Source organism: Asparagus officinalis, chromosome 3, assembly GCF_001876935.1.
Source record: "Asparagus officinalis chromosome 3, Aspof.V1, whole genome shotgun sequence".
NCBI lineage: Eukaryota > Viridiplantae > Streptophyta > Magnoliopsida > Asparagales > Asparagaceae > Asparagus > Asparagus officinalis.
This window is the reverse complement of record NC_033796.1, coordinates 61,356,341-61,370,148: the sequence shown is the minus strand read 5'-3', so window position 1 is coordinate 61,370,148 and position 13,808 is coordinate 61,356,341. Positions and strand designations below refer to the sequence as shown.

General features: G+C 34.8%; 1 protein-coding gene and 1 long non-coding RNA gene across 5 annotated transcripts; both read left to right on the top strand.

The window, feature by feature from the left end:
- On the top strand, positions 7-6,065 carry LOC109834228 (pathogenesis-related protein 5-like). Of its 4 annotated transcripts, none has more exons than XM_020402208.1 (7): positions 7-235; positions 347-401; positions 479-670; positions 3,245-3,530; positions 4,857-4,921; positions 4,996-5,299; positions 5,500-6,065. In XM_020402208.1, the coding sequence occupies exons 5-7, from the start codon at positions 4,873-4,875 to the stop codon at positions 5,846-5,848; spliced, it is 702 nt and encodes a 233-aa protein (XP_020257797.1). In that variant the 5' UTR covers positions 7-235; positions 347-401; positions 479-670; positions 3,245-3,530; positions 4,857-4,872; the 3' UTR covers positions 5,849-6,065. The 4 variants fall into 4 exon arrangements, with proteins under 4 accessions (XP_020257797.1, XP_020257796.1, XP_020257794.1 ...); XM_020402207.1 differs by having other exon boundaries at positions 3,767-4,921; XM_020402205.1 differs by having other exon boundaries at positions 485-670; positions 3,245-4,921.
- LOC109834229 lies at positions 6,611-13,549 on the top strand. The gene is made up of 3 exons (XR_002245505.1): positions 6,611-6,873; positions 6,975-7,040; positions 13,424-13,549. It is a non-coding gene; the product is annotated as an uncharacterized LOC109834229 (long non-coding RNA).

Sequence of the window (13,808 nt, the reverse complement as noted above, 5' to 3'; positions counted from 1 at the left end):
CAGGGTGTCACTATCAAAATGACAGAATATTTTGATCCATGTTAAGAAGTTATGCAGATACTCTGAGCTATGAGGTATAAATCAGGATCATTAGTTGGAGACTCTCAATTTCTGTGCTCCTATTAGCATTCATGGTATTGAGAGGTCAGCTGGAGAAATGTAAAAAGAAGCTGATTGCTTGTCCTCGAGCTGAGAGACTGAATGTTATAGTTTCTGATCAATTCAAGGAAGCAAGGTATTAACTTATAGTCCACGCTACTTTGGTTTTGTCTTTTTTTGGGCCATTTTTCTTATTCTGATAATACAAAGGGTTTTTTTTCTTCCTTATTTTGACATGGATATGAAGATGTTCTCCCGTAAAGTCTTGCTTCCAAGTTCCATCACCAGATAAAGTTTTACAGGTGAATGCTTTTTCTTAAATACATGGAAGTTTGCTTTGGTAAGCATGTCACGTTTTTAATTGCTAAGTGTGATTCAGCTACAGGTTGCTATGGAATTCATGATGCAGTAGTGTGTGTCAGAACTTCTAGGTTAGCCTGCCTTCCCTGTTTGCATCGCTGTCACGCTGCTGAGTAGATGGTGGTGAAGATTAATAGAGCTAGCTAGGGGAAATCTTCGTCATTTGGATTTTGTTTTGTGTACTGCGATCTGCATAAGATCTTCATTTGAGGTATGTCCAAATAATGAATTTATGTTTCTTTATAGTTGAATGTCTTATCTTCTCTCGAGGATTTTGTTGGATGTGAGAAAGTTTCCGTTGAAATTTTCAGTTCGTTATGATGTGTTAAAGGCTTCTCTGCTCATTTACGTTATGTTTACCTTATTCTAATCGTTCCAGTCTATTAACTTTCAACAAACGGACAAGTTTTAACCTTGATATTATGTGGTTCATCCCTATGATGCAAGTATGAAAAAATGGTTATAAAATTATCTATCATTATTTTCATAGTTCCTTTCTTGTGTCACGAGCACAAATTACAAATGCCAGTAAGGTAGATCTTTTAATGCCTGTCCTTTGCAGGTTTATGAAAGCCCCTCCCAGCCTTCCTTGTTCATAATTTTTTACTAGGAATTTGACACCACTTTAAGAAAGTTCTATCAGGTTTTCTCAATCTATTTTGATAGCTGAAGGCATCAATAATTTGATGATCTGTCCAACAAAAAGAAAAAGAAAATTTGAGACCTCCGTTGAATCTTAGGAGGAATTTCTAGTCTTGATCAATTAAGGAGAGCCATAGTGTCTTGGAACATCTTAAGATGATGACCATCTCCTTCCGAAAATTTTTATACAGTTTGATGGGTCGAGCGTCTGGCATGGGTTGTAAAGACATCTATAATATTATGTCTCCAGTGTCAGGTGACTTGTGATATGCTTTGATTCCTCTTATTTGGCCATCCTTGGATGCATTTCTTTGATATGTATATGGAAGAATGGGTAAGCATGTTAGATTGGTATTTTGGGTCAGCATATAATTGGTAGTCTTTCCAAATCCAGTTTCGATGATTTTTCCTCGTCATTTTGATAATTCTGCACGCAATGCTCGAAAGTTTAAGATTATTCAGTGTGTATAAAGCCCTAACCTCATACATATTCAAGAAAATGGAGAACTTCTCTTATAAATAACAAAATACGTGACATCTATCCTATTCCTGCTTACAACATATTCTCAAGGTCTAGAATCCTGAAAGCCAATAGTCCAAGTCTCAAAAACTGCAAATAAGTTGAAGAAGGCAATGCAGGATGCTTTGGAGAAGGGAGAGAGTAGGAAGGAGAAAAACATAGGAAAACAGCAGCAATCAGCAAGCAGAACACTTAACTCACAAGTAATAAAGATTATCAATATTCAATCTTTTATTAATCAAAATCTAAAAAACATAGGATAAGAGTTGTCATATATATGGCCCTTGTTAATTCTATTCCAGCTAAACCTTGTCTTGAACTTGAAGACAGTGATAGAATGCTAATCAACCTAAGTTCCTACTATAAAGGAAAAAAGTTGTAAGCAAACTCAAAATTCTTACGTCCTAAACTAACATATTCTAATTCAACTAATTTATATTCTATTGCAATTGAATTCCTGAGAAAAAATTAAAGACTAAGGCGAAATGCATTAAAATTCGGATCTCTCTCAAAGAAAGGTTGTAAGGATTACTATTGGTGGGCCTCCAGTGATATCTATTTAATACCATATTAAAATTGTCCCAAGCATCTAATTAATTTTAATAATATCTTGTTGTTCCCTCTCCCATGTTGTTAGAATGGTTCATTGCAGGGTTGCAGCAGAAAAATTTTGCGCATTCCCCCAACTCATTTGGCTTCTACAGATAACTGTGAAAAAGAATTCTCTTCTCATTGATCAGATATGTATTATATGCAAATATTCTAGGTCTATAAAAAGTCCTACTAAAGAGAAACTAATGTAAGTCTTAATAAATGAGAATTATAATAAAGGAAGGTCTTAGAAAAATAAATATTATATTTAGTATCCTGTCAAATTGATGGTGGGTTGGTAGCCGAGAGTTCGGATAAGGATTACCAGAAGTGAAAATTTTATGAGCCTTAATGAATGAGTTGGAGCTCATAAGCTAGATGGAGAGAGTCTCGGGAACCAAGGATAGGAATCTAAGGACATTAGTTGTGAACACCTCACTGTAGATTAAGAATCCACGTATATCAATGGAGTAAAACTCGGTCGCATCGAGATAGATGCGATAGGATATGAATCCAAGGATATTGATTGAGAAAAACTCTGCAGCAACAAGATTGATGATGTATGGTAGGGTGGGGTAAAGCAACGACGAGATTGATGATGCGAGAGTTCTTTCATGCTAAGTCGATAATGCAAGTCTTCTTTTTCATGAAAGAACTCTTGCATTATAAGCAGGCTCATGGAACTTGCTTTTCTGATTAAGTCCACCCCAACCCTCCCACCCCCAACAACAAACAAACAAACAAAAAAGAAAGAAAAAAAAATCCACCCACCCAAAAAAAGGAAAATTAAAAAAAACATACACATGCATGTACACAATTAGTTGTGACATTTTCGTCTAATCAGGTCCAAAATGTAGTAGCTACCATTGCTTTCATATGAGTGTGAGTAAGATGGAGGGGGGGGGGGGGGGGGGAAGCTGTACTCTTATAGTATGCAGTTCTCCTATTTAGTTTTGTTAAAATATATCCTTTCTTGATTTAAGAATGTCTTCTACTATACTATCTATTGATCTAGTTAATTTCCATTTTCAGAGATATTGCGAGAAACTGAGATGACAGACCCTAGGCTGTATTAGCCTAAGAGGGGGTGCTTCTTTCATCCACTGGAAGCGTCTCTGAAGACCTCCAGCCCTGGACCTTCTATTCTCTAGTACTATAACCACAGTTGTCCGAGCAATTTTTGAGCAAAGTTGTCTGAAGCAATCACAAGCAAGCAAACCAATGAGGACATCTATAATGGAAATATTGCTGTTATTGGGACTTTCTCGAATTTGGACGATCTAGAATGTGCATCTGACTTTGAAGAAAGCTCTACCTGGTACTACTTCTGAACTCAAGATTCAGTGGAATCTGCTCCACCACATGACAGTTGCATGACATCTTTTTCAGTCTATCACTCTGTAGATTTGATGCCTCTTTAGATGGATGATGAAACATGTGATGGTTTAATGAGTTTGGTGACCATGCTTCAGTCGTTTAGTTTCACATCATTTCTGTATTTATTTTGTCAAGGAAACATTTGACAAGGTTCTGAACTACCCATGAATGATGCAGCGCTGCTAACAAGTCGCCCGTGGGAGTAACCGCAAATCAAATGAAGGTCTGGTTGCTTATGCTGCGGCTTCCCACTCAGACACGTGCACCTATTCCTTTTAGGGTTAATTTAAAAAAGACCCTATAGTATTGTTTTTTTTTTTTGGGTAAAGAGGGAACCCCGGACCCTATAGTATTGTTGTTTCGAACTTACTACCCTTGTAGTCTCATTTTGCCAAATAGACCCTCTTAGTTTGAATTTTTTACTTTTTTGTTTCCCAGGGTGAAATTTTGGCGGACATTGTCTCTGAGAAATTACTGTGTTTATCTGAGGATAAAAGAATCAAAATAAATAAAACAATAAATATCATCCGAGGGGTCTATATGCAAAAATGAAACTATGTCGATACCATAGAGCCTATGTGCAGTTAATACTTCTTTTTATATGACCATTTTTCATTGATGATTCTCGGGAGACTCTGCTTTCACAAATGTATAGGTTCTTCATGGCCTTCGGATTATATATGCTTAGCAATTGATCACTTCGTATTATCTTTGTGAATTTCTTCAGTTTGCTGTCTTGAAACTGTTCAAAGAAATGTATTATTTGTTCATCGTGTTCGTTTTAGTTTATTAAATCACATCATCTGCAGGATAGTTTGTTTATCGTATATTGCAATTTTGTTGTATATATATAAAGTAACTTATAATCTTGGCGAAAAAGTTAAGTTTCTTTATCATCGATGTTGCAATACAACCTAAATATGCGCTATTATCTTTGATTAATTTCAATTTACCACACATCCGTGACGCTGTTAACACCAGCCATCCTTGTCACGTGGAAACTATAAAAACAAAGATATTATTTATGTATGCAGTAACAATGTTCGTTCCTCTCACATTCATCTACAACCCTTCACGAAATTGGAATTATTGAGATTAGACATTTTAAATATTTTACTCTTTTAAATTAATCCTCAATTCCTTCCATTAGTACCCACCATGATTGTCCTATAGTTAATCAGTCAATCAACTAGGCATGTCTCCATTTGTCTTATGTTGTGATGTGTGATCAATAATTGCTACCTCCTCATCTTGAATTATCATCCAGTAGAAGTGCTACAAAAATGGTGAGGGTTCTCCTGATAATTCCACCTCTACTCTTCTTCTCTCAAGGTAAGTCCCACACTCTAACAATTATCTACATTTCGTTGAACATATATTAATTTTATCAATTTTTGGGAATACAGTAATCTGCTTCTCCTCGGCTGCCATCTTCACACTCAAGAACAACTGCCCGTATACAATCTGGCCAGTGACATTATCCACGTCCAATTCTTCGTCGTCTATCGCCGGATTCTCCGAACTCCCCTCCAACTCCACCGCCTCCCTCCCAGCCCGGCCAGAGTGGTCTGGCCGCGTATGGGCCCGCACCGGTTGCCTTCTATCGACCTCCCAAACCACGTGCACCACAGGCGAGTCGCCCCCCTTCACTATCGCCGAATTCAACCTCAACCAACCCACGGACTCCTACGACGTTACTTTAGTGCAAGGGTATTATTAGAAGATATTATTTTTCTTATTTAGTATTCTTGTTGTTTACTATAGATTTTGTTGTTGCTTAGGAGTATTCTTCCTTTTTCTACGTTCTCTTTACTTATTTAGAGTTTTCGTCTCATAGAGATTCTATAAGATGTGTATAAATACGGGATAATAGCCTCTTCTTTATACTGAATAAGAAACATATGGAACTTGTATAATGTAGGTATCGGAGTGAGCGCGTCTGGAGACGGATGCAAGTACGCGGGATGCACGGTCGATCTGAATATGAGATGTCCGGCGGAGCTGAGGGTGGTGGGGCCGGACGGGGAGACGACAGTGGCGTGCAAGACGCCGTGTGAGGCACTTGGGGGCGACGAGTACTGTTGCACGGGGACACACTCGACACCGGAGACATGCAAGAAGACGAGGTACTCGGAGTTGTTTAAGACTGCGTGTCCCAATGCGTATACATACTTGTACGATGATGAGAGCAATACTTTTAGTTGTGGTGATGGGGCTGATTACCTTGTTACCTTTTGCCCTTCTGCATCTTCACCATAGTTATACCAGGAGCATAATAGTTAAAATTTTCAAACATACACCCATAAAGGGCGTAGGTTACCCTACTTACGTTTGTATGCATGATGATCTGACAAATCTGCACTCTAATTGTAGTTGTATGTTTGTGTTAAATGCGGGCTGTTGTTCTTTCTTGTGTTGTTCCTCTGTAATATAATTCGTGTTGGTAAATAGAAAAGAAAACAACTATGGGATAATACTTGTCAATAATTTAAGAGTGTTGACATGATGTGACTTGAGTTGTCTTTATCTATGGTTTAACAAAAGCACATGCTTCTATTACATACTGACTTGAACATAACCAGAAACTTCAGCGTGGCAAGGTTTTGCTTTTTGCATGGTGACAATCCCTGGGCGGTTGTCCTCTTGTTCCTAAAGCAGGCTTTCAAAAATCTTGGTTCAGAATCAAGCAAAATTGATCATTGCAATGCCACCACACTATTAGTTCGAAAAAAAAATCAAAGAAATAATGGTTTAAATATTTGATTTTATATATATATATATATATATATACTCTTTAAAAGAGGGAGTTCATGAAAAACTTTACCATTCCCAAAATAGCCTTCCATCAAAATTAGTTACCAAATGTATCTTGAATTCATAAACCACTTTACTCTTTCATCGGTTATGCCTATATTCCTCCTCTTTTCAATTCATCGGTTATGCCCTAATCCTTACACTTTATATATATATATATATACTCTTTAAAAGAGGGAGTTCATGAAAAACTTTACCATTCCCAAAATAGCCTTCCATCAAAATTAGTTACCAAATGTATCTTGAATTCATAAACCACTTTACTCTTTCATCGGTTATGCCTATATTCCTCCTCTTTTCAATTCATCGGTTATGCCCTAATCCTTACACTTCATCGGTTACGTCTCCTCTGATCTTCCGCTACCTCCACCGACTTTTAAAGATGAATTCTCAGTTCTTCTCATTCATCATCAACATTCTACCTACGTCGTCATCAACGCTTCACCGTTCTTCTCAGATTTTGGGAATTGGTTAGAATTTTTGCTTCTTATTGTTTTAATTTTAAAGAGTAATTTCATTTAATTTGGTTCTAATTTGCCATCATTTAATATTTGTTCTAATTCAACAATAGGTCAATTGTTTTCCGATCTAGGACTTGCTTCAAGTATTCTAATTGATCCTGTGTCAATTTCATCAGGTAAAAATTCTATTTTTATTTTATTTTATTTTTAAAATTCAATTATGTTACTGTGCTGGCTTCAAAATTGAAAATTTGATTTAGGGCTTGCTTCATTTTTTATTTTTTATTTTTGTATTTATAAATGATCAAAAAATCTTAATGATTTACCTAATCATAACTTAAGACAGAAATGATAGATGTGAACTATGGGGATGGCAGAACTGATTTACTCATACCAAGCTTTGAAGTTCAGCGGGTCAATCTGAAAACTGAGATGAATAACTGTCCAGTCACAAGCGTTTAAAAATTAATCCCAACTAAAAATTGAAAATGTAATATCGAAGAGAAATGAAGCAAAGAAATTTGGAGCGTGTAGCTAGAGTAGCAGAGGTTTTTGAATCTTGAGGAACGAAGATGATTGAGAATATGTTGGGTGTCCGTGTGTTTTGGAATATAGTTTAGCTGTAAATGTAGTCAGAGGAAATCAATAAAGGAGACAATTCGAGTTCACATTGTGGTTGAATTAGTGTAATTTTTTGTCCCTTGATATTTAGAGAGATTTTGGGAACTAATAGTTAGACTGTAGGGGTTAATTGATTTGTCATGACACGGCATGCCAATAAACAGTTACAAGAGTTAGCTAGATATAGACCGTCCTTGTCAGATACTGGTGCCAGAGTCAAATTTCAATTGAGCTATTATATTTCAGAGAGGCACTAGGAGCACACCCTCTACCACACCTCCAACCATACCATCTCTCTCGCTACAGTACACCGGGTTCACATGAGATTTTATTAAAATAAAATCTCATGTGGGCCCGATGCACTGTAGCGAGAGAGATGGTGTGGTTGGAGGTGTGGTAGAGGGTGTGTCCGTATCATTTCTATATATTTCAAGCGAGTGTTAGAAGCGCACTCCATGAGTACTATGATATATGTTTGGTACTACGGTGACGGATCATAAAGAATCAGGTATAACAAGAATCATAAACCAGGGGCGAAGCAAGCATTTTTGTTCAGAATAAGCACACAATCAAATCTATAAGGAGTTAAGTACCAGAGCGTGAAGCATTTTACACAAAGAGCAACTGGAATTATGTGAGACTTGAAAAAGTTTCTAACTAAAAGCCTGAACTTTAGACTAGGTATTTATGCGAAAATCCTGTGAGAACGTGCTTGTTGTTCATAAAGAGAACCTGCTATATACAATTTCTCTTTTGTTATTTATTCTCTATACCTAAATCTAATTTGAAAATTGGAATGTGATTTATTCAAAAACAGAACAAAAGCTAGCTAATTTCAATACTATGGATGTCATACAAAAAAGGTATATAATAGTGATGGCATAATTAATTTATGAATTAAAGCATATAATGTTAAAACATAAGAATAAATTGCGATCAATGTAAAAAAGATTGCATGTGCTGCTAAGTACCAACTTTTGCTCATTCGAACTGAAGATGGTGTTTTTCATTGTTAGTTAGGGAAACGCTGTTTCTGCACAGCATGGTGCAATTTTTTATGATGAAGTATTAATAGGATTGGCTTTTTTCAAAGTTATTGTTGATTACAACATACACAAAAGTCTAAACACTGTCTCACATACAAATAATATAAAAATATACTGACTTTTTCTTCAAGCGTTTAGAGAGAAGGGTATATGAGTATGTTTAAGGTTGATCAAATAATTATCAAGTAGTTCACTAATTTTTAATCTAACTATTTGTTTAGATTTGATTTGAATATTATTTACGAAAATTCAAATATTTTATCTATAAAGGAGTTGAATGAATTCACAAATTCAATTCATTTTCTTATAAAATATTTGTCCGTACATTTGATTCCTTAAATTTACGTTACTGTAGATATGAAGTTATGTTTTTATTTCCCTTACATATTTAATCTAGATACTATGCTTGTAAGAACCGATCCCTAAACACAGCCCCCCCCCCAATGTATGGATTGCCAGTTCGAATTTTTTAATCAGACTTTCAAAATATGAATTTAAAATCATCATTGCACAGGAGTATTCTCCAAATATAAATAAATTATTATTAAAATAATCAAATTCTTTAAACTAATGAAAGTATTTTTGTTTAAAGTTACCTTTTTAAACATATCTTTCTAAATAATCTTTTTAAAGTTATCTTATATCAATAACAGACTCAAAAGGAGAATCACATGCTTTCTTTTCTTACCTCGCTTTGGCCCATTGCTGACTAGAATTTTAGTCATTATGCATTTTCAGCTGTCCTTTTTTGGGTGTATAATTCATCTTTATCAATATGGCTTTTACAAGTAGCAATTGTGACTTCCTATACCTGATTTTCAGTTCACATAATGTCTAATTAATGGTCTCCAACACCATCCAAGACTTTTCCGTTAAATTTATGTTGGTGGTAGATAGAATGGAAATATTTATTGATTCGAAAGTAGTGACCAAGTCTCTATGATCTGGTTGTCAAGTTGGTTTAAATACTTTATCTAAAATCTTTTCTGCTGCAGTCATATAACAGTCATATAAGGAAGAGTCGGCTTTGTTCTGAGAAAAATATTTAGTGCTAATTCACATGTTGTCATATGTTTCTTTTCCTCTTTTTAAACAATAAGGTGACAACTCTCATCTCTCCCTTGGATCTGTTAGAAATTTTCTCTCAATGCAAGGCAAGTCCTCCCACAATCATCTTTATCGACTCTTCTCCAAATTTCTCATTTTAGCTTCTTGAGTTCTCATGCAAAAAAGGAAGAGATGGTGGAAACTTCATGAGCGATGAAGCCTATGTTGATGCTTGATGTAGGATTCATATGTATCTCTGAAGATAATGCTCCAAAGAGTCAAATGGTGTATTGATGAATAACTGTCCAGTCACAAGCGTTTAAAAATTAATCCCAACTAAAAATTGAAAATGTAATATCTTTACTTCTACTGCCAAGATATTGAAAGAGCTTTGTACAAATTCTTGAATCGTCTCCATCAGATAATCGAATTAAAATTTACAAACTTTGAAAGTTTAGGGGTCAAATTCTAAAATTGTGACAGGTAGTAATGTCTCCATGACTTCAGTGCAAATATCACTGTTGTTAACTCCAAGTCATGAGTGGGATAGTTCTGTTTATGCACTCTAAATTACTGTGAGACGTATGTTACTACTCTCTGAGTTTGCATCGAAACGTCTGCTAAATCTGCCAATGATATATCTGTGTAGACCACAAATGTCCCGTCATTATTCGGAATAATCAAAACTGGCACTGTGGACAACTTAGCCTTTAAGGTATAAAGGCCTCCTGGTACTCCATGCTCCAAACGAACTGTATACTCTTCTTCGTAAGGCATGTAAGTGGTGTCGCAGATAATCGAATTAAAATTTACAAACTTTGAAAGTTTAGGGGTCAAATTCTAAAATTGTGACAGGTAAAAATTCAGTCACAAACATTCTATATTCAGTCCAAACTGAATTTATGAAAATTAAACTTTTAACTATCTTCATGCAGATCTTTGAAGGTCTTTCTACCAAATCTGGAATCACGATTATCGGATATCCAAGTCAAAAGTAATGTTTGTTGAATGTCAAACACTTTAATCAAAAAAACTGCAAGAAGCAAACCCAAACTAAGAATCTTACAACTTTTTAAAGTTCAATCAGCATTCTGAAAATAAATTACACATCTTAGATATAAAAAATAGAATCTTATATATTTCATTGTTAAATTGTACTACAGTCTTGAATGTCATCATTGTTAAATTTTACCACAGTCTTAAGTGTCAAATAATTTAATTTACAAACTGCAAGCCCAAGTATCTTACAACCTTTTTACGTTCATTTAGCATTCTTAAAATAAAAAATGTCAAAGTTATGAATGTAGATACGACACTGATGATATATATCCAAAGTCATAGATAAATTGCCAAATAAAAATTTACACTCCAGTTCTTTGATATTTGTTTTTTTCTAGCCCTCCCTCTTACAATGTTAGCTTCTTAATAGGAGAATGATGCTATTACTTTTCTACCCCTTGATGCAATTAACTTTTGACCCCTCAAATAACCAAGTCTGGCACGTTCTTAACGCTTTTCTAAAGTTCACTGTATCCAAACTCTGGCAAATCAACTATTTTCCTCATACCAATTTGGCAGCAAAATCAACTATTTTGCTTTCCACTGAAAGTACATCGGTCATTTCCTTTATTGGCACCAACATCACCTTGGCCGATTTAAACATGAACCTTAGACCTTTGCAAGCCTGCAGAGCAAGGCTGGCAATTTAGCAAAAAATAATAACTAACACATCCATACATGTTACACAAGGAGGAAAACAATTTACACACCTCTTTAACATGAGCTTCTTTGTCGGCTTCAACATATATATAATTTTTAAGGTGATCTAAAGCAATTGTTGATTTGATCTGAAGTTCGGGGCTGTCTATATATTTTTGCATGAGGCAAATAGCTGTCTCACGCTCATGACCAATCTGACATGCAAAAATAAGTTGCAGAACATCATAGGGAGAAGAAAAGGAGACTATAACTTGAGATACTCTTTCAGAATGAACTACAAGAATTTACTCAATTAACTCAATTTACTTTCCTAATCTGCTTGTACATGTAAATGATGTCCTGGAATTTAGCTGTGAGAACATGATCTAATGAATGCAAGAAGTGATACAGATACTCAACCGTAAAACCAAACAATATAAAGTTCAATATAAATTTCTCATGTTCTGAGTCCTGATAATTCCTTACTGCCTTTTCCTTTTCACCATCTTATGCCTGTGTGCCAAAATCAAACTATCTACTTTGAGAGCCAAATCATAATTGAGCATAGACTTCTCAATCCAAAGTGATGGTCCCAATAATCTATATTCAAACCAATATTATTATATTAATAAAGGGGCAAAAAAGAAGGGAACAACTATAACTGACATCTATGACAACACACATCTCTGTCAAAGAATATATGCATGCTAAAAAAGAAAAGTTATAACCTCAATTCGGTTTTTCCTCTCTTAAATTATTTAAGGTATTGATGAAGCGGATGGTATGTCAGAGACAAATTCATATGTGATGACTGAGCCTCATTCCCACAATCCAAACCGATATGAAAAACAGTTCAAGCCTTCATTAGACCGATATAATAGCAGAATCAATAACTATTTATAACTGCAGAATCAACACTAGCCTAAGAGCACATGACTTTCAATTTTAACAAGAACATGGAGCATGAATAGAATCTTAAAGTGGTTCTACTTGTATTCATCTAAAATCATATTTTTAAACTAAACTCACCTTAATCTCAAATAATTATGTTAATTTCTACCTTCAGCTTGATTACAAGGATTTTTCATTAAGAAAATTATGATGATTTTTGTTCTCAATCTAATGTCAATGATATCTTTTGTGTGTATATAGCATATTTGTCCATTCCTAAAGATAAATTTCATGGATAAATGCATTATGATGCATATTCTGAATATAAAATATGTTACGAGGAAGTATCTGTCTCTCCCCTGAGTGCATTATAGATATTCTTGTGAATAGGATTGAGTACTTCTAAGTTTCTTGCTTACTATTAAACGATAGTATCGACGTCTATCTTATTCTATATATAAAGGGTCATAGCTACTTTTAGTGCTAATTAATCATTCCTTCATGTAACAAATTTGGTATTTGAGTACGAAGTAGGATTATCAGTTAAGAATTCTTTTCTATGATTATTCTAACTCTAGATTCTTGAAGAATAATATTTAGGGAAAACTGTATACTGAACATTTTGGTCTGATTGCTCAGAGGGGGGATGAGCTTATTTACTTGTGATCTGACAAGATTATTGAAAAGGATTGGTTTTTTCTTCTTGTGATAGTTTCATTAACATTTGCAATAAGTTTGTGCAAACTGAGACCCTTTGCTGAAAATTTTAATCATTTGCTGAAAATTCTATCTTCCTTTTAAATTTAAAAAAAAACTTAAGGTGAGTAGGTTAGCTCAAAGAGAGCGTAACTAAGTTACTAAGAGTACAAGTCAAAAATACATGCTGATTTGGAGCAGATTTTGGTGCTTTGCAATTATCTATATTTTATTTTGTTAGTTGGAAATACTTGGGACACCCCTTCAGATTATTAAACATGTTGAATCAATGTTATCATATATATCTTCATGCTCCCTACTTGGCGATCTCCTTCAGATTATTAAGCACGTTGAATCAATGTTATCATATGTATCTTCATGCTTCATTCTTGCTTTACTATTTTAATACTCATATTTCATCACTTTGCTTTGTTTGTTCTTGTCATGTTACTGTCTTCTTTATTAACTATTTTGATGTATTTTTCTTTTTATTAAACACCTAGCAACTCCTGATAAATTTCTTCATCCCCTTCTCTCTTTCCCCCACCCTTTTTCTACAGGACACTGTATTTAATCTATATGCTTTGAGCTGCGGACATCTTTTCTGCAAAAGCTGTGCTTGCTCTTCAGCTTCTGTGCTGATTTTCCAAGGTCTCAAGACAACATCTAAGAAAGTGAAGTGTCCGGTGTGTAGATCGGTATGAGATAATTTAATTGTTTATTCATCAACTTTATTATGCATCTTGACTTGTATTTTGCGTGAATTATCTCCCTTTTTGTTGCAATGTTGATCCTGATACTAGGTTTTCTTAATGTTTTCTTTTGCATATTGAATTATCTCCCTTTTTGTTGCAATGTTGATCCTGATACTAGGTTTTCTTAATGTTTTCTTTTGCATATATGAGACACTAATCCAATGTTGATCCTGATACTAGGTTTTCTTAA